The following is a 22,150-nucleotide window of genomic DNA, read 5'->3' on the forward strand; positions in this document are numbered from 1 at the left end:
ACTGTTTTCCATTGCAAAAATGATTTTCTCCTAGATCTTTTGTGTTTGGCTGTTTTGCTTAGGCAATAAGACTCTAAGTTGAAGAAAATAATGCCCCACTTATTACTAATGTTCTGTATTTTAAAACAACCCTTTTTTAGTTTTAGAAAGAAAATTAGAATGTGTTAGCTCACTCAGTAGTTCCAGATATTATAGTCAAACTGTTTGTAAGCTGCCACAGACTGTGTCATTCCTCTCGACAGTGTTCCATGTATGGCCAGCAAGCGCTTCAAACAGTTGCAGAACCTCCTGGCCTGAGATAAAGCATTTATGCAGTCTATGAGATGCAGAGTTTTCAAACTTCCAGGCATGCCTGAACATGTCAGGGTTGCTTTCTTTGGAGTAAGAAGAGATGAGGAGAGTGTAACTTGTGCATGGCACTGTATATGTGAATTGTAGCTGAATTCATACCTTCTTCCAAACAAATACTTAACGTCTCCTGAGGCATATTGCACTGCAGCTTTTATTAATATTGTTTCCTTTGGCTGAAATCTACAGTGCATTCAGTCCATAGAACTGGTTTTAGGGCATCTCAAATGAGATGCAGATTGCATATTTTACTTCAATTGCCTTAACTTTTTCACAATTTATATATAAGCAAGTCAATTTGTAGTTCAGTTAAGGAAAAGTAGCTGATTTGACTGGGATTTGCTTCCACAACTTTAATTTGAAGTCACAGTGATTTGTGGATTAGATCAGTGGTTTGCTGCAAATATTAAAGATTTACTGTTGGTGTAATGTGATAACATTTTCCAGTGCAATATAAGAATAATGCTTCAAGAATTATAAGAATAATACTTTCAAACAAAAATCCATTAAACATTATAGTACTGTGATATATAAACCATGTGATTATTATTCAGTGGTTAGGGGTTTTTTACATACAATAGTTCTGTGACATCACATATGTATTATCTTATATAATACATACCTTGATAGTTTGCTTCAAGCCCCTTCAAGCAAGTAAGTTTATTTGACTTTTTAAACTTCGTTGCAGTATAGCAAGATTAATTGCGAGTAAATTCAGAATGTATAGTTTTTTCTTCAGCAGATATAAGGTTTTCTGACTTTCTCTGTGTATATCATTCTGCAAAACTGGCAGTGTTTTGAGTATATCTGAGCAGAACTTTTACTTAGTTTATTGTTTTTTGTGGATTTTTTTAGCCAATGACAACATATTATGAGCAGCCACAAAAATCCAACTTCAGTGGTATTTCTGAAGAATTCTGTTGTCAGATGCTCTTGTATTTTCCTCCTATTAAACTTGTTTTCATGTTTGCTTTAAAGATTTAGTTTTTCCAATGCTGCTATAAGATAATTTAATTGTATCAACATAAACTGAGACCTACTAATTTAAGCAAGACTTACAAGTAATGGTGTGCAAGGCTGCTGGAAACAGTTTGATATAAACTGGGCATTTAAATATAAGGACCTGTCCTGAATTTTAAAACCTATAAAATATTGTGACTAGGGGTGTGCAAGGCCAGGGTGATTTAGGTTTCCTGATTCGGAATACCCAAATCGGGAAAATGATCCAGAATAAAGGGAATTCCGAAGCGGCAAGCAACAATTTGGAAAGATTCAGGTTTGCTTCGTAAAGATTCGGCCATTATTTTCAAAGGGGAAAATGCTCCCGGCTTTCTGGGAGCCAAGGGGGGCATTTTCTTTAAGAAGCAAACCAAACTTAGTGGGGACCTTCTCCTAACTCTCCTCTAACAACCCCACCAAGTTTCAGAAAATTTGGACTTGAAAATTTGGTACCCCCATCCTCCTCCACTCTCCATTATTCCCTATGGGGAAAAATAAGTGATCTTTCTAGGTGACTTGGGGTTGCATTTTGCAAGCAAAATGCACCCAATTTTCAGGGGACCTGCTCCTACCTCTCCTACCATGCCCTCCCCAAGTTTCAGGGAGATTGGACTTTGGGGGTCATGTTATACCCCCCCCCCCCAAAGAATGTGCCCCTATCCTCCCCCATTCTCCTCTATTCCCTATGGGGAAAAAACAAAGGCCTTTTTTCTAGGTGGCTTGGAGTGGCATTTTTCATGCGAAATGCACCCAATTTTCTGGGGACCTGCTCCTACCTCTCCTACCATGCCCTCCCCAAGTTTCAGGGAGATAGCATGTTATGGCCCCCCAAAGGTGATTCTCCCACCACACCATTTTATTTCTACTGTGGGGAAGACTCCCACACAGCAGAAACACATGGATTGTGGCTGCCAATGGCCACAGCCACAGTATGGCTACACACTACACAGCCCCTCAGAACCAAACTCCCCCCACAACAAACTTACCACTGCCCAGGCACTCTCCATTGGTTCCTGTTGTGGGAATATCCAGACTCCCACAGCAGGAACCCATGGAATGTGACATCCATGGCCACAGGTGTAATCCCCCTTTCAATCTACCCCCCCCAGCAGCCCCACAGACCCAAAGACATGCACCTCCAAGTCCCCCCCCCCGAGCAGGCTGGCCAGCCACTCCCCATTGTTCCTTAATGGGAACTTTTAAACTGTCTTTCCCAGGGCAATTATGCACAGGCCAGAGGTGCCGCAGTGGAGGGCACACTCCTGCATGCAAGCTCGTCCCTGGGAAAGCACACCTGAACCACCAACACACACACCCAAGTTCCACACCACTCCCAGAGTGGGCTGGCCAGCCCCTCCCCATTGTTCCCTATGATGGGGAATAACCTTCACACCAGAGGATAACACACAAACACACATTGAATCAAGTTCAAAAACAAAGTATTTTTTAACTTTCAGTTACAGCTTTAAAGGCACACTAGTCTGACACATCACAATAGTCTCCCACGCAATAGTACCACAGCTTATTTCAAACCAGAGAATCACAAAAACACAATTACTTGCCAAAACACTTTATTTCTTTCTTGGCGTTAAGTTACATAGCATGAAGGCACAACACAAGACATCACAACAGTCTCCCACATAATAGTACCATAGCTTATTTCAAACCAGAGAATCTGTCAGTTCTAAGGTCCTTATACTATGGTAGGCAAACCTCTGGACCCCCACATCAAGCCCACTGAAGTTCTTGGTTGAAAGGCTTTATTCCAGAAAATAAGCATTGTCCATAGAAAAGATCCTAAGTTGACCAAGAGGCTAGAAGGAATAAACAAAAGGCAAAAGACCTGTGGTAAAAGGGATCTTCCCCACTTCCATCTTATTAGCATATCAGTGGCGGGAAAAATCCAGACAGAAATCTCAGGGGAAAATACATGAAGACAGTAAATCAAAACAAGTCTGGCATACACACCAGTGGCCAAGGCCACATTGCTGACTGAGACAGACTCATAAGAGATAACAGGTTTCCCAAGCCCATGAAAGCCCATGAAAGGAAGTTAGGTTAAAACAACTGCAATATAACATCAAGGCACAGCAAAGTCATTTGGCAATCAATGCACAGCTATGATATAGCAACTCAGTGGCATGAATGGGGCCCATTCATGACAGAATCACAAAAACACATACACACAGTTTCTTTCAAAAACACTATTTCTTGGCACAGCATGAAGGCAAGCATCCATTCCTTCCAAACCAAAATGACACAGGGGACACTCTTAAAACTTAGTCCAGCAGAACCATTGTCATTTCCTGCAGCTGGGCTTTCAGTTCAGCCAGTGGGGAAACCACAGAGCAGAACAGTACCTAGCCACAAGAACAACACAATGGCATTTGCGGAGCACGGTTGCAGAGTCCCCCCTCCATCCCGGCCAGCTTCAGGCTGAACTGCAAAACACCTGTGAGCCAATGATGTAGCCTTCATCGTCAGCTGGCCCCCACCTGCACCATCCCTACCTGCCCCACTCCTCCCCCACCCCTTCAACATGAAGATTTTAACAGCATGCAACAACATCAAACAACATTAAACAGCAGCATAGCTAGTGTGCTGTAAGTCTCCCTAACCTACCCAGTCCCTATATAACCTATCTCTCCCTCCAGTGGCAATCAACATTTCTGGGGCACGTTATCAGTTATCAGAATAAATTTGTGCCCACGGGGTCTGTGACAGTTTTGGGTCATTTTTTTAATTCCTGGTTGGGTGGGAGGCCAAACTGCAGGGTGCATTCCCTTTGCCACTGAGTCCCACCCTCCTTCTGCTGGACTTTTTATCTACTTCTACAAGTTTAATGTAGGGAAGAGCATGATTCCCCAGGTCCTAGACTCACAGAGGATACAGGCCACAAGGAGGGCTCACCTTATTCACTCTGGTAGTCCAGTCATGAGAAATCGAAGAGCCAAGAGTTGACCTTCAGGAAGACCAACTGCTCAACTCTCCATGGGAGAAGGCGAGAGCGATGTCAGCTGACAATATTGCCCGGATAGGAAAAGATGTGCTTGCTCTGCATGCTCGTTGAAGGCCTATCATACAACTACTATGCACTGCCTGGCTCCAAGGGTGCCAGAGATGGACAGGGAAACCCTATTTAAAGAGGAACTACTAATGGGCAGCCTATTTTTGTGTGTGTGTAACAGAACCTAAGTCTAACTATATCTTTTCCTACTGAAGCCTACTTAATGGGGAAAACTAGTCTTCATTCCCTAACAGTTTATTTTAGAGGGCAATATTAATCAATGACAGCAGCCTACCACTAGCCTACCTAACTCCACTATTTAAATCTAAAGTAATTTATCTGAGGAAACCAAAGTTAACTTACCAAACACTGCTATAACTGCTAAAACAAACAATAACCCAACAAGCAGAACAACAGTAGCTATTAGCAAACAACAAACCTTAACTGTAAAACTCAAACTATGAGGAACACCAACTCAAACAACAACTGTAAAATTTGCAATACAACAAGTAACACCAGTTAAAACCACCTAAACCCCCAAGCCAGCCCCCTCTAAACCCCAGCTTCCCTACACACACACACACACAGAGCAAAGAAACAATAAGCAAATTTATATATTGTCGAAGGCTTTCACGGCCAGAGAGCAATGGTTGTTGTGGATTTTTAGGGCTGTATAGCCGTGGTCTTGGCATTGTAGTTCCTGACATTTCGCCAGCAGTTGTGGCTGGCATCTTCAGAGGTGTAGCACCAAAAGACAGAGATCTCTCAGTGTCACGGCATCTCTCAGTGTCACTGAGAGATCTCTCAGTGACACTGAGAGATCTCTGTCTTTTGGTGCTACACCTCTGAAGATGCCAGCCACAGCTGCTGGCGAAACATCAGGAACTACAATCCCAAGACCACGGCTATACAGCCCGGAAAATCCACAACAACCAATAAGCAAATTTAATTGAAATTAAAAACTCAGGCCCAACCACTTAAATGCAGCAAATAAAATCAGAACCCACAAGCAAGCCCCCACCTGAACCTTAACTAGAACTCTCAAACACACACACACACACACACACACACACACTTAAAAACAGTACCTGTCCCCGTCAGTCAAGCCCTTAACCCTTTAAACCTTTAACTCACAAACACACACACACAGCAACTGGAAAATAAAATTCCCAAATTAAACTATAAACCTTTAAAACAAGACCAGCCTCCCCGCCCCAACCATATGCCCCAGCCAGCAGCCACTCAAAGCAAAAAGCCTTCCCCCACACACACACTAAGAAGCAATTATGATTTTAAATTAACCTTTTAAAAACAATCCCTCCCCTTCCCCTCACCCACCCAGACAACCAACCCCCCCTCCAGAAAAAACCCTGTGAGTCACAGACTCTCTCACCAATTCTGCAGTCCAGCCATGGTCAGGCAGGCAGGAATCCTCCAGGTGAAGTCCTCTCCTCCTCAGTGAAGTCCTACAGCAGGGCTGCCAAAATGGAGACAGAGAGCCTCTACCAGCAACAGAGGGAGTCTCTCTAGGCCAGGAAGGAATGGAAGCTGGCCCAGAGGCAAGCCTCTAATTTAAATCCCCTGCTGCATCTCCTTCCAGAGAATCCATTGGCTGGAAGGAGGATGTAGCAGTGGGATTGGACACTCCTAACTCCCCCCTCCCTTCCTTGATCCCCTCCCTCCTCCCCCTTGCATTCACCCCTCCTCACCCCTCCCAACCTGTAAATTAGGCGGGAATCTCAGCAGACTTTGCTGGCTGCTTGCATTGCATTGCAAACAGCCAGCAAAATTCTGGCGCTTATTCAAGCTTCCCGCCTTTTTTTACAAGATGGGAGGGGTTAGGAGAAGTTGGAGTGAGTCACTCACTCCTTCTCCCCCCTCCCCTCTCCTAAGAAAGCACAGGAGGATTGAATTTACTACAGAACTTTGCCGGCTGTTTGCAAATGCAAACAGCTGACAAAGTACTGCTCCCGGCTGCCCTGAAGCTTTCCGAAGCGATTCGAATTGCTTCGGAAAGCTTTGCTTTGTTATTTCAGAATCGGGGCCAGCGTGCAGTATTCGGAAATACCGAATCTTTCCGAATTGGGCCCGATTCAGGTTAAAAATCCAAATCGGATTCCCGAAGTGCACACTCCTAATTCTGACCATTCATTTAGTAGTCTAAGGATGATATTCTTATATGATATTTACCATGTTGTAGTTGTAAGGCCTGGCTAATAGGCATCTCATAAATACTTGATCTTTTAAACTTCACTGTACTGAAAAACAAAGCAGAGTTTATTATCTACTTTTTGTATTCATTTATCAATTGAACCATTCAAATTAAATTCCATTCTTCATGGTCTCTGTGTGGTCCCACATTTGGGTTCTATACCTGAGAAGAAGAAACTTTCAAAGCTCTAGACCAGAGATTGGCACTCAGATCCTCCCCCTTTGCCTCATTATACTTCCCTCAAGGGGAAGGGTGAGTTTCTTCCCACTTAGTTCTCTTCCAACTGACATGCTATTAGCAGCTCCAAATAATATCTCTTATACAGTTTTTGTTAGCTCTTCCCCTTTTCCTATCTTGTTTTTAAAAAGTTGAACTTTTGTCTCATATTTCTTTGGTTCCACACTTTTCGTGGAATGGCCTATATTTAAGCAGTCCTACAGTTGGAGGGTACTAACTTCCCTATTTGTTACAGTTTGTGTTTTGTTACTTTTGCTTAGACAGGCAGACTCCTGGTTTCACTATTCTAACTTGACAAAGCAATTCAGAAGAAACCGTATCTCTTGGATGCGTATTCTCACCTGGGAAAAACTGCTGTGTGGTTTGATCTGTTCTGTCAATCCCATTACTAGCTTTAAGATGGCATCTTCCTTTCCATTGCCTCATAAGAGCTGCTTGTTTACTGTCAACTTGTGTGCCCCTAACTTGGATTTGACTTTGTGCTACAGAATCATAGGCTCTGTCATCTATGCCTCCTTTTTGAGTAGGTTTGCACCCAGATAAGCACTGCTGTCTGCTATGTCAGAGCCTGAAAAGACTAAGAGCAATAAGTGTAAAAAGATGAAAAAGAAAATAAAGAAGTAGTATTCTGATTCTGAGAGATCCTCCAAAGAAGGAGAGGGTTTCTTTACCTGTTCCTGTCATTGCTCATATGGTGATACCTGCTTCCTCCATTGTGACACCAAAAGCTATCCCCACACCAACTTCAATGCAAATATAAGGTCAGTTCCTGAAAAGTTCTTCCACAAAATTTTCTCACCTTGAGGCAGTGTGGAGTGTTCTTAGCTTCCTGGATTGGGAGACAGAAGATATCACACCCTTCTCTGTGCCTTCTCCAATCTTGTCATTAAATATATTAGTTTAAAATTCTATGATCACTTGCTATCCTATGAGGAGCTCTTCAGTATAAGTTGATAGATGCAATTTGTTATTGCCTGGCTGTTCCAAAACAATACTTGTAAGATGAAAGGACATTAGCAGGATTTGGAATGGTATCCCAATCTTATTCATACTTTACTAGGTAAGCTAGTAATATTAATTTTAATTAAAGCATAAAACGTGTTACTGCATTTATGTTGTCTATTACGTATGGATATCAGAAACCCTTTAATGCAAGTTGTATGGTCTGCACCAAAAGAGAGGAAGAGTCCTGTTGGATCAGAACCATGGTCTGTCTGTCACCATTCAGTTTCTCATAGTGGCTGACCAAAAGCCCTAGAAGGGCCGTGACAGGGGCCCAAAGGCCAAAGTCTTCTTCTGCTCCCTCTCCCCTGGCAACTGCTATTGAGGTATATTATTCTTCAACACGGAGGGCCTATTCAGCCATTATGGAGAATAATCATTAAGGGGCCTACCCTATGTGCATCTTTGTCATCCTTTTCAAAATCCGTCAGTGCTAGTGGTCATCAGTCACTATTCTTTGCCTGTAAATTCTACAAGTGAATTACCTGTTACGTCAAGAAATACACCTCTTTGCTTTGGAGTGCTTTTTGCTGCATGATTTGTAAAAATGTCTCAGTAATTTTACTATACCATTGTGATGCGAAAATGTGTGCCATTTGTGGTAAGATACTTTTGTATAATCATTCTTTTTAACACTCTACTATTACCTCTTTCTCTTCCTTTAACTAATTTTCTTGTGCTTCCATCTCTTTTATCAAAGCCATGCCAAAGTCAATGGCCGTGTTTATCTAATAATAAATAGGTGGGTATTTTAATGTTTCCTTTCTTTTCTAACAAAAATGTAGTTTTTACTTGTTTGCTGTAAAACAAAATTACTCTTCTAAGCACAGAGAAGACAAGTCTGTTAATCTTTCATATGTACTAAAGGGCTCTTTGGTCAGTACAACAGTATTTTTAGTTTCATGGTTTACTCCTCTGAAAAGCTATAAAGTACACCAATTCACTTTACGTTATATCCAGTCCAATACATGCCTTACTACTTTCTGCTTACAGTTGGGTATGAAAAATGCAGTTAAACGAAGAAAGTAGATCAGCTACATATGAATCCTATGTGTTAAGTATGACTTGTTCATCTACACACTCTGGTTTACCTTAAATTTATTGGCATGATTTGATTTGGCAAAATGCTAAGTATGTTTTGTGACTAGAGGTACCTTGGAAACTTCACTGGCAATTTATTTTGTACTGTGTCATATTCTGAAAAAGAAACCATTCATTCTGTTTATTTTCAAATTTCACATCATACCCCCTGTCAAGTTACTGACCCAGAGTTCTTATAAAATGTGCAGGGTTATTGGATTTCTTGAAAAACCAAGATTTTAGGATTTTTCCGTAACAACAGATGGTTTTCCCAGTTGTATGAGGATTGGAGTATTATTTAGGAAGATATACATTTTACCCTGGTTTAGAAGGAAATCTCTCACAATCTCTCAGCAGTTTATCTCCAATACTTAACTGATTTGTACAATGCTTCTGAACTTGCCCAACATGTTACAGAAAATGTCTGAAGCCTGTTAATGAAATGAGACCTATTATATATCTAATTGCAAATTGGCTGTTACCCATGCAGATGCTTATATCCAAGGATCAGGGCCACTTCAGAGCAAACAGAGGCTTCTGCAACCTGGGAAACCCCCCACAGTTGCAGAAATTTCTTAAGTTAGAAAGATGCATTGGGGGATTAAAACGCCCACAAAATCATAGTGTGCTCTGTGCCTCTTACAGACACTTAACTGTGCCACTTTCCTGGCTGCCCTAAAAGTGCCAGAGCAACCCCAAGGCATGAGGTCTCAGTAGCACTGAAATGCTCTTGCCAGCCCAGCTGGAAGAGAAGATGGCCAGGCCAGAATGTTGGAATACTGGGCCTGCTTCTCCACCACCTTCCCAACCACTCCAGGATACATGGAAGAGACTGGCAAGTAGAGAAGGGTAACAGCACTTGGGCACATGGAGCCCTGCCAGTCCCAGGCAGCACTAGGGTGCATGGAGTCCTGTCATTCCTTGCCAGAGCAGATTTACAAAGGGTATTTGGCAGGTAGGAAAGTTAAGGGCAACTGTGTTTGCCAGGGAGGGGGGTAAAGACCAAGACTCTGGAAGAGAGTCAAAAAAGTGACACACCTGGCTGCTTCGGAGTGGGGGTGTGGCAAGCACCAGGGAAAGTTGGGTAGGAGGGGGAACAGTGACATGGGAAAGATGGCTGCTACAACTGTGGAGGCAATTGTCTCCACAATCCACAATATTTTGTTGCGGGTTCCCCCTTATCTTCATATATTCCTTATACAGCTGGTGCTTCTTCAGTCCCATTAATGTTACTTATTGAAGCACTGAGAAAATGTACAAATTTTAGTTCTTTATTTGGGATGTAACCTCCAGAGCTCATGGTTCTCTCCTATTCCTTATTTTCCCCCTATTCTATACAAAAGAGGTAAGTCTTCCTCATGTGTATCAGGAAGCTTACCAGGGTTGATCAGATTAATTTTTTAAAGAAAAATAGCAAATATAATTGAAATTGATTCTTCAGGTAAATATCTACATTCTTATAAGATAGTTGCTGAATCATTTCTGTAACTTTATTGAGGAAAGTGGCTGTATTATATTCATTTAGGCCATAGTACATCAAAACACTAGACTTGTCATTTTTCTTCAGCATGTGATTTTATCATTTTGCATTCTTATAAAGTTACTAGAGATAGTAATGAAAAAAATTATTCACTGATGTTTAGTACAATCCTGTAAAAAGTTAAAGCCCATTAACTTAGAAGGGTATAACTACTTATGGTTGCACAGTAACCTCACACACAAGAACGCTGTGTTGTGGGATTCTCTAAATTAGATTCAATATGCCTGAAAGTCTACAGTAGGAAAGACGAAGTGTCAAGAGTAGTGATTACACCAACATCTAGAATATTGGAAATCTGGAAACTAACCTAATTCAAAAACACTGAGCCATTATAAACTGAGCCCAGCAGATCCTTGAAGCCCTGCTTCCGACTTGTAAAGAAGAAAGATTCAGTTGCAAGAAAGATATGCCCCTTTAAGACCTGGATCCCTGGGCATACCAATGCCACTTTACTCAATACTTTGAGTCAGGAGGCATTGGGAACTCATTTTCCAAATCTTCCTTTTGTCATCATATGGAACTTGTTAACATCCAATTCTTAAAGGGGTACGTTTTTGCCCCACTACAGGGGTTATCTCCTCACTTCAGGGATAAGTGTGGAAATGTGGATGACTAAAAGAGAAGACAGTCAAAGTACTTCTCTAGGTGCTCCTGCATGATGAACATTTGGGAAGTGGGGATACAGTGTTAACAGGTAATCTAAGAGAAGCTGGAAAAACTGAGCTAATTATGAGGTGAGCTGGAAGGAACTTGTCTTTTTCTGTTTGAGAACAAAAATTACAAGCGTGTTGTCAGAGATTTCTTTCTTCTCTTGGAAAGCATTGCCACGAGTATTTATGATATAAAACTACATTTTCAAGACTTAGAACTGTACTGTTAGTGCTTTATTGTTAGAAGTTAAATGCTAGATAAAGAATTAACTCTTTGAAATTTTCAAACCACAAAAAGTGTATTAACAATCTCAGATGAAGTTATCTCATATATAAAAATACAATTATGTGCAAGTACTTCATAATGTAAAGAATGATTGATCAAGTGTTAATATTAATTATAATTAATCCCTGAATATATTTTCATGCATTGCCCAATTACTGCTTCTGGACATACTTACTATCCAGCATTGTACATATTGCCACAAGCAGTCCTAGATTTAGAAAGTATTTGTGGCCATGAGCCTTCCACTTGGTCTTTCATACAGAATTGGGAGAAGCAAACGTGAATAAACATCTTTTCCAAAAGTTTCTGTATTAAGATAGTTATCGAGAGCTACACATTTCAGACCAAACTTTCTTTGATCTTCATACTGCTGTGGATTAGAGATTCTGATTAAAGTTATTGTCTGTATGGCAGCTGTTCATTACTAAATGTGTAGTACCAATGAAAAGTTAAATAACCAAATTTTCCTAAGGGAAGAAGATTAATTAGCTATTACAGTAAAACTATATTTCTAAAATACATCTCCAAGACACTTTATAGTTTTGCTAATGTGACTTTAACATTTTCTGCATTAAAATAAAAGCTTCAATCCTTTTCAACTTATCAGTATAACCTTTATGGAATTTTTGAAAAGCTGCTTGGTGTTTTGTTTAGACATAATGCTGAACCATGACTTGGAGCTACAGCATTAAGTCTGGAAGAAGGTTCGGGCTCATTCAAACACTCTTACCTCCTAACATGCTGCAAACTAGTTAGTTATTTCCTGGTTTGCTATAAACCAGTTAGTTGTTCCAGCCGAACTAGTAAATTGTGATTTGTGCTTGCAAAGCACCAAACAATGGCACTGAGAAGACTTTATGATTTTCTACAGAATTCCTCAGATGTCTTTATTAAAGTATACCTCAAACTTGATTTGTGCAGAATGTTGGGATCTGACTTTTTCACACTTAGACAACTGGCCTAAGATTTAGATATTTTACTGCAAAATCAGAATTAAAGAACGGAATTCAAAGTTTCTTGTATTGACTTATGATTCTAGAATTTTAAAATACCTATATATCTAATACAATTGCTTTGGCTTTGTAAAAAGATGAAAATATATTTAGAGTATGAATTGTGTTAACTATTTAAGAGAATTCACTTGCATTAGAGCAAAATGATTAAAAGTTCTTCTGGAACCATTGTATGTACTTTCCATCATAATAAAAGCACTCTGTTAGTGCCAGGAAGGCATGCTCCTGGCATCAGAAGGCTGCCACAGATGGATAAAGAGAGTGCTAGTAAGTTATATAGCATGATGTCTTATCTCTGATCTTCTTTTATAACCCCTCTGTTTTCATTTCCTTTTTTCTTTCTGTTTCAATTACTTTGAGCAGCATCAAGAAAAAATTACCAATCCGCCAAAATGAGTAAGTCCCCATGTGAAGTCATGAAATGCTTGCTGTTACAACATGTCATTTCATGCTTCTACATCTTAAACTCTGACCATTTTTTCCTCAGTGGGGGAAATGTCAAGTTTAGGTGGCAATATCACTAATTACTATCAAATAACTAGCATCCAAATAATTGCTACTATGGCGTGATCCAATGCGGTGTTTTCATTGTATAAACAGTATTAGATCCATTTATCCATGTATTCTTTGTTTGTTTGATACTGTATGATATGATAAAAATGTTTATGGTTTTATAATTGCTTAGCTTATTGACATACCTGTTTTATCTGTCAATAGGCTGGTACATCAAGAGAGTCTGCCTGATTTAACAATGATGAATTTAAACGGCAGCATTGAAAAGGAAGAGGATAAGTTGTTGCCAGAACAAGAAGAAGGAGGAATAGAAAAAGAAAGGGAGACTGAAGATAATGAAAGCACGAATGAGAAAGAGGAGGAAGATGAAGATGAAGATGATGACGATGAATCAGAGACAGAAGAAACATCAGGTAGCCTATGGAAAAATTCTTAATTTTCTCTGCTGTTGATCAAAAGCTTCTTCTCTGGGATAAATGCAAATCTTCCATAGTATTGCAAATTTATCTGGAAACTTTACCAGTATTACCTGACCCAAGAAGACAGCCAGTTGTGAGTTAGTCAGAATGGCACTAGGTATAGAGGGAATCTTACTTTTGTAACTTTCTCTCCCCAAACTGGTGAGGGTGATATGTTCCCTCACATTGAAAGCGGCATGAAAACAGTGGCTTTAAGTTTCATATGCCCCGCCACTTTCTTCACCTGATGGGTGGGGGAGCCTTGTAGCTTGCAAATGGTACAAAAAGGGTGGCTTTAAGTTTTAAACGCCCTGTGGCTTTCTTCACCCGATGGGAGGGGGAGGAGGCTCCCCCTCCATTGGGTGAAGAAAGCAGCGGGGCATCTGAAAGCCCCCCTTTTCTTGCCACTTGCAAGCAGCACGAAAAGGGTAGCTTTAAGTTTTAAATGCCCCACCACTTTCTTCACCCGATGGGAGAGGGAGAAGGCTCCCCCTCCTCCCCAATGGGAGGAGGAGGAGAAAGTTTGAAAGCAAGCACCTTTCTTGCTCAGCAGTTCTGAAGTTGATTCAAGAATCCTGAATCTTTCCAAATCAGGCTCAATTCAGGTTAAAAACCCAAATTGGAAACCCAAAGCGCCCATCCCTAATGGCCACAGTACTTCTAGACTACCAGTAAGTAAAATTTAACACACCCTATTCATTACTGAAAAAACAGAGATGAGACATTTTCACACTTAAAATCAAAATATGGAATATGACATTTTCTTCATACCACAGCTCATCATTCCAGTACAGAACAGCCCAGGCATTTCTCAGCTAGCATATTGTGAGTTCATATGTGCATATGTGTGTATGTGTAGGTATAAAAGTTCCACTGCCTCTTGGATTGGGAGGAATGTTTCTGATTGCAACCAGAAACAGATCTTTGCTTGCAGAAGGTAATTGTAGTTTATGTGTGCTCATGTGTAAGTGTGAATGAGCCAGCTCCCAACAGTGCATCTTACTGCGGAGGGGTACAACAGAATTTGAGTCCAGTGACACTTTAGAGACCAACAAGATTTTCAGGATATGAGCTTTTGGGAGTCAGAGCCCCTTTCTTCAGATACCAGGAGGAGGAGTACAAACAAAACATAAGCAAGTTGATATGAACTATCCAGAAGGAACATACTTACAGCAACAGATAGTACGCAGTACTGTAGTCTACAGTTCCTATCCCATTCCAGTGCATCTATCTGAACCATTTCCTTACAGCACAGTCCTGTTACCTATGTAAAAAAAGCTGTCCTGGATAATTCAGTTTTGGATAGTTTGTGGAAAACCAGGAGAGTGGGAGCTTTCCTGATATTTTCAAGGCAGGCCATTCCATGAGGAGGGGGCCACCACAGAGAATGCACATGTATAGACAGCTGTTGATTTTGTCCATGTGGAGGGTGGTATCTGCAGAAAGCTCTGTTCAGATGAGCAAAGCTGCTGTGGTGTTAGCAGTCAGACCTCCTCCTCATACTAAGAGGGCAGTTTATGGATGGAATATCATAAACACCCCTTCCTCATACATCATAATTCCAAGGCACTGGCTGGCCTAGAGTGGATGCCAGCCAGTGGGAGCCTGGAAAACTACCAGAGTATGATCCAGAACACCTGATTGACTGACACCTCTCTATGGCCCGGAGAGAGATGCATAACTTAGAACAATGAAGCTCCCAGGAAACTCCTGACATATCTTGTCAATGCCCGATTTCACTTTCCTACACCCACCTACCCTAATCACAGCTATTCAGCAAAACCTGGTAGCTTTTCCCATCTGGTACTTAAAGGGTCAAACACTATTCCATCTATAGTCTACCTCAATCATACCTCTCCCAACTTACTGTCAAATCTCTGAACAAGCCATTCAGCCGTTGTTTTGGGGGCAAAGATGTCAGCTTGTCCCAGGGAACATTTCACCCTATAACAGGGCTCCACAGCCATGTGCTATGTGTGTGTGTTTTGGATCTATCCACACTCCCTCAAATCCGTTTGGGCTTCTTTGTGAAACTGGTCATTTTGCTGCCTCCACGGACCCCTCTGCTCTTCAAGACTGGTAACTATCGCCCTCCCTAAAACTGCTTTCTCCCATTTTCCTCTAATTTTCTTAGTTAGCTTCATATGTGTGATGTGTATCATTTCTGTATGTTTGCCCTTTTATTTCTCTTTAATAAAAAAACCTTTCCTGTTGAATATCTGCCTGATTCATTTGAGAGTTTCCTATGGGAATAATCCCCTTAAACAATGGTGGAGACTCTTAATTACCTCCTCTCGCTTGCCTCCTTAATGGTAATTCTCCCAACCAATTAAGGAGACCTCATATTTGAGTAACAGATTAGTGGCGGATCATGTGGGCAACACCCTGCACATCTGAGTATCATGAGTCGCAACATGACCCTTAGAGTGCAGAGTTAGGGAGACTACCCCAGAGAAACTCTCACAGGAGTGTGTGTGGGTATATGTGTACAGAACCGTGTGCATGACACTACAAGAGCAAGTATCAGGGTGGGAATCTTTTCACTTCCTAGGCCTGTGTTGTTCAGCCGCACCTGTTGGCCCACGGATCCATGCAAATGGCCACAAGGTTCTGTAGAATGCAAGGGGGTGACACGTGCTTCTTCCTGAATGTTTCCTCATCTTGGGTTGATCTGGGTTGGCTGGAAGTTATGATATGAGTTCTCCAAGAGCCCCTCAGAATCAGCCACAAGCCACCATTTCGTGCTCGGTAGTGGGAGGGAGGAACCCTCCTATACCGTAGCTTTAGTTCCCAAGGTTTGTGCTCTTGGAAGAAAAGCTCTGTGCATCCACTGTAGTGCCAGACTTGTTAGGGTCTAGCAGTTTTCCCAGACTGTGGAGCAAGGTACCCCTCTCTTCCAATTAATTTGGCATTTGGACCACGTCGCTCAGTTTGGCTTATGAACTTCTTTCCCCTACTGCTCACAAAACCCAGCAGAGTGACAGCTGTAAGTTTCAGAGAGTTCATTTTCCCCCTTGTTACTCTACCAGATAGTGGAGCCAAGGTCACTTTAAAGATTAGGGCAAAATCCTTGCCATCCTGAGCTAACATCTCTGTTTTAGGTCCATAATTAAGGGTTAACTAACTGTGGTGTATATGGATTTGTTAAGGGCTCTTCAGACCTGAATGACTGTGCAGCAAGAGTAGGAATTCCTTAGTCAGAAGCAAATTTTCTGTTCTTCCTAAACTCCCCTGCAGAAAGCTGCAAAAATGTTCAAGTAGAACCCTAGCTTGGATTAATTTAAGTGGGTGGTTAAGAAAGGCCAAAATCCTTATGAATTGGGCTCCTTCCAAAGCCTCGACCCCTTGCAGACTCTCCACACCACCTTCCAGGCATAGTATAAGAATAAAAGTTTGCAAAGTTCTAAAAAAGAAGTGTGCACAGCTTGGGGCCTTTGGATTGCCCTCGATGACTATGTAAGCCTTGCTAGGGAGGCCAATGTAAAACCCGAGCTACAAGCCCAGGAACTAGACAAGCTGAGAGCAGAAAAATTAGATCTGCTTGTAGACAAAGGAACTTTTGCGTCTGCTGTCCAGGACACCAGGCAGAAGTTAGAGGAAGCCTTAGCCCGTGCTCAGGCTTCCAAGCAAAGAGTTGCAGTGTTAGAACAGCAACTCACCCAAGCCCAAATTGCAGCCCAGTATCTAGCTGCCCAAGCTAAAACTCAGTATGCTTTCATTTTTCCTCATGCAAAGGGTTACTAGTCTGACCCTCCTTATCAGATTCCAGACTTCAGCTGCTTCAACAATTCTGCCAACGCCAAATGTTACCTTGTCACTGGCCAATCACAGAGAGGGGGAGCACCTTGTCAATCATTCTCCCTTCGTGCAGTTTTTTAATCCTTTACTTTCTACTCTCTGGATGCTGCACTTAGTAAAACTTTTATTTGTAAGACCATTCCATCACATGTCCCACCCTTAAAGAACATTACGCTAGGTGAGGCTCTTCAAACCTCTCTGCAGCAATGGGATAAAGTATGTGCGAAGGAAATATTAAACACTATTAACTGTTACACATTTCAGAATTTTACAATCACAAGAATATAATTCAACTTTTTATATAAATATTTACACATATACATAGTTTGTTTCAGCAAAACCACTTCCAAGTATGTGTATTAATCCACCTCCAAGTATGTGACCTAGGTATTTTACCCTTTGCATTGCAAGTTGACACTTTGAGGCTTTGACTGTTAGACCCACTTTCTTTATCCTTTCAGATATCACCGCCCAATGTTGAAGATGCTCATTCCAGGTCAGGCTGAAAATAAGTATATCATCAAGAGCAAAATCCTTCAGCCCTGTTAGTAATTTATCTATCAGCCCCTGGAACGTGGCTGGTGCATTGCTCAGACCAAAAGCTAGTTCAGTGAACTCAAAGAGTCTCTACCTAATTATAAAAGCAGTCTTTTGTTGGTCTTGAGGATTCATAGCCACCCACCAATACCCTTTAGTCAGATCTATGGTTGAGATAAAATGGGCAGCCTCAATTGTTTCCACTAGATCATCTGTGGCATTGGATATACATGTGGTACAGTGACTTGCTTCAGTTTCCCATAATCAACACAGAACCTGATGGTGTTATCCAGCTTTGGCACTAAAATTACAGGTGAGGCCTAAAGACTTTCTAGGAGTATTATTAGTTCAAGGGTGAGCATTCCTTTGACCTCTGTTTTGATAAAGGTCATAGATCCAGAGGAGTTAGCTGTGTTAGTCTGTAATTGCAAAATAGTTAAGAGTCCAGTAGCACCTTTAAGACTAGCCAAGTTTATTATAGCATAAGCTTTCGAGAACCACAGCTTGCTTTATCACATGCATCTGACTAAGAGAACTGTGGTTCCCGAAAGCTTATTCTGCAGTAAACTTGGTTAGGCTTAAAGGTGCTACTGGACTCTTTACTTATTTTGGTAAGGGTGGCATTAGAAGCAGTTACCCATATAGTCACCCTTGGTGACTTTACGCCAATCCGATAAATTAATGACATCCTTCCCAGCTTTGGTCATAAGGACCAAGTTACTCCTTTTAAAATAAGGTTTTAGCACATTTACATGAAATAACTTACATTGCCCCCTTTCATTATTTATGTTTACCATGTAGTTTACATTGGAAACCTTATGCACCACTTGAAAAGGTCCTTCCCACGCCATTTCAAGTTTATGCTTTCTGCGAGGCTTCAGCACAGGGACTTCATCTCCAAGTTTGAAGGCTCTGGTCTTGCAGTCGTACCAGGTTTTCTGCTTCTGCTAGATGTGTTGCATGTTGTCTGCAGCAGCAACACATTAGCTCTTGTAGATTCTCTTGGAGCCCTTTGAGATAAGTGATGACATCTTAGCTCTCGATGTCCTCTCTGCCTGTTCAAGCCTCTTTCAAGATGTTCATCAGTCCTCTTGCCTGTCATCGGAAGAGCAGCACAAAAGGACTAAACTCAGAATTCTCTGTGGCACTTCTTTGTATCACTGGCCAATCACAGAGGGGGGAGCAGCCTGTCAATCATTCTGTCTTTGGGCAGTTTTTTTAACCCTTTACCTTCCACTCTCTGGGTGTTGCATTTAGTAATCCTTTCATTTGTAATCCTGTAACAAATGCCTTAGAAGAGCACCACCCCGTCCTCAGAAAAAATCAACAAGGTTAGTGCTCATATGATGATGTTCAAGAGGAAAAATCAGAGTCTGGTGGGGGCACTCGGCAAAGCCTCTCGGTGGCTTGTAGCCAAGGCTCCCCGAACAGGTCTGAGGCGGCTGCTCTCGGCTGCAGCAGGGGGCCATGAGGCGGCGGGGGGCGCCCGTACATGGAAGATCCTGACCTTTGTGGTTGCTCTTCCTGGAGTTGCTGTCTGCATGCTGAACTGCTACCTGAAGGCTCAACATGAACATGAAAGGCCAGAGTTCATTCCCTATCCACACCTCCGCCTCCGGACCAAGCCCTTCCCTTGGAGTGATGGGAACCATAGCCTCTTCCATAATCCTCATACAAACCCTTTCCCAACTGGCTATGAAGATGACCATTAAATGTGTGGATCACAGCAGCACCATGGGACCATTAAGATAGCTGGACCAGAACTTGGTCCATGTTCTGCATTCCTTGTACTGTCAGATTATGCATTGCATTCTGATCTCTAGCAGTTTGCTTTTCGTGGAGGTCATCTAAATAAAACTATTCCATACAAAAAAAAGAGGAAAAATCAGCCACTGTTTACATAGGAAAAGACTCTGCATGTATTAGAACCCCTTGTTGCACAGTCCTCCTTAAGTCAAACAAGATCCAACCCATGGTTCCCATGATAAATAGATATTTTTGCAATCTGACTTCTGTCAGTGGCTGTGACTTCTAATTCACTGTCTCTGTCTGGACCCGCCAGAAAATAAATTTTCCTTCTGTTCTCTATCGCACCATATCCCCTGTATTCTTAGACATAGTTCTAAGACCATGACCTCCTTACACATACTGCCCTTCAAGGGGAACTCCAAAAAGTAAAAGCCACCAGGGATCAAGCGATTCTAACCATCTCGCACAACGGCAACCGGATTGCTAGCCTTTCTGCTGACATTGTTTCCTCAAGCCACCACTCCTGGTGGGAGTCTCTATTTGGGTGTTCTGAACACACCACCAGAATGCTTAATATCTTGTTGTACCCGATAATTATAATCATTGCCTTCCAGGTACCTTTAGCTTTTTTTTTTTTTTTTTTTGCTTATTCTCACTTGCTCGGTGAAATGCCAGATCGCCCAGTTGGAGCCCCTAAGTGATCTGGCATGCTTGGGCCACCCTAGGCTACCAACCTGGCTGCTTCCCAGTTTGGGGGTATTTTTTCCCTTTTGATTTTTCTATTCTTTAACTTTTATTTTGGGGAGAGTGAGAGCCTCTCAGGATTCAATAAAGGAGCCCCTCCAAGGTAGAGAGGAGTTATCCAGAACTAAATGAGATAGGTTTTCAGAACCATATTCGTATATTCATCTCCTCTGAAAAGGACCAGAACCACCTTTTGTTTCCATGGGGGGGGGGGGGGAATCAAGGTTTTTACTGAGGATATCCATATCTATATAGATATGGAGTTCTCACTAGAGGGTCTAGCCATACTGCCACTCTTGGTTCTGAAGGCCTGATCCCTCCCCTGGATAAGGAAACCCACTTTTTCTGGGGGTCCTCAACTTTTCCATCACCCAAGCAGTCATGGTGAGCCATGTCTGCAACCAACTTTTTGAATAGCTTTTGCAGTGAAGTATCTTAATCCACGTACGTTCTTTTGGAAAATCTTTTCCTTTTTGTCTTACATTTTTGGGGCACGTCGGCTAAGTGGAGCTGCTGCTGTCCTTTTGTTCTTGGAGAAACCTGATGGCTTGGCTATTTCTGCTGCTTCTCTGAAGACTTCTTTCGTCCAACCTCATACCCCTGGCTGTGAACGCCTCATAGCTAACTCATTCAGCCCCATCCTAAACTTCAGGCACCCAAACCTAGTTCTGCCAGCTAGCAGACCCCACTTGCTCCCCATTTCAAAGTTATTGCTCCCGTCTCCAAAAACCACTGCTTGCCAGTGCCCTATCATCTGCAGCCAACCACCAGCACCTCTCTTCAGCTCCACAGATGCAATCTTGGACTCAGTGGGAGGGGCTTCTAGATTTCAGCCCAAATTGATGGAATATCATAAACAGCCCTTATTTTATTTAATTATTGATGTCATTTATACTCTGGTTTTCTCACTGAGACGCAAGGCAGATTACACAGTCTGAGATTAGTACAGTTTCAAGGACATCTCCATAAACAATGCCATAGGGTAAATAAACACAATTTACAAAGACATGGCATTAGTAAGAATCCATACAGAGTTGAAGAAATATTGAAACAGAACATAAGCAATTCTAGGGCTGACATTAGTCCACGTGAAGCACAAGTAGCTCATAGGAGCTCATATTTAAGACAACAAGTAGTAGGTAAGGCAACATAATTTGCCTTGAGTCTCCATGAGAAAGGCGGTCTATAAATAAATAAATAAATAGTGGTAAAGTCTATGGTCCTTAACTAATTAGTGGAGCATCTGAGAGCCCCTCCCAACAGTACAAAAGCCTTGAATAATTCAGTTTTGCATCGTTTGTGGAAAGCTAGGAGAGTGGAGGCTCTCCGGACCACCTCAGACAGGCCATTCCACAGGGTAGGAGCCACCATAGAGAAAGCCTGTGGAGGGGCTACATTTGATTTCGCCCATGTGCAGGGTGGCACCTGTACGAGACCCTGTTCAGATGAGCGATGCTGCCGTGGAAGAACATAGGAAGCGAGGCGGTCCCATAGGCCAGGCCAAGGCCATGAAGAGCTTTGTATGTGATAACCAATACCTTGAACTGAGCACAGTAGCTGATCGGTAGCCAATGGAGTGACTGCAGAATGGCGGTGATGTTAATGCTCCTGCTTGCTCCTGATAGCAGTTGCACTGCAGCATTTTGCACCAATTGGAGTCTCTTAGTTAATCTGAATGGGAGACCTATGTATAGTGCATTACAATAGTCAAGTCTTGATATTAGCTTGGATCCAGGTGGCCAGGTCGGCCATGACGAGGTAAGAAGCTATCTTCCAGGCTACAGTGAGGTTGTAAAAGGTGTTTTTCACAGCTGCCTTAACTTGTTGTTCTGTTAGTAGCACTGGATCTTAACTGCATCTGCAAGGTTCAGACAAACTCCATCAAAAGTGGGGAGTACAATATTCTTCAAGATCTCTGCCTTCCTCATATATCATAAGTTCAAGGCACTGCATGGCCCAGAGTGGATGCCAGCCCGC

At 42.0% G+C, this 22,150-nt stretch overlaps 1 protein-coding gene across 1 annotated transcript in view; it reads left to right on the plus strand.

The window, feature by feature from the left end:
- The window catches only part of PIEZO2 (piezo type mechanosensitive ion channel component 2), a 138,434-nt gene that overhangs the window by 20,996 nt on the left and 95,288 nt on the right, over nt 1-22,150 (plus strand). Inside the window, exons 9-11 of the mRNA XM_054984822.1 lie at nt 8,506-8,547; nt 12,738-12,770; nt 13,092-13,300. Coding sequence (XP_054840797.1) covers nt 8,506-8,547; nt 12,738-12,770; nt 13,092-13,300 — 284 coding nt within the window. The remainder of the gene's footprint in view (nt 1-8,505; nt 8,548-12,737; nt 12,771-13,091; nt 13,301-22,150) is intronic.

This window comes from Eublepharis macularius, chromosome 7, assembly GCF_028583425.1.
Source record: "Eublepharis macularius isolate TG4126 chromosome 7, MPM_Emac_v1.0, whole genome shotgun sequence".
Classification (NCBI taxonomy): domain Eukaryota; kingdom Metazoa; phylum Chordata; class Lepidosauria; order Squamata; family Eublepharidae; genus Eublepharis; species Eublepharis macularius.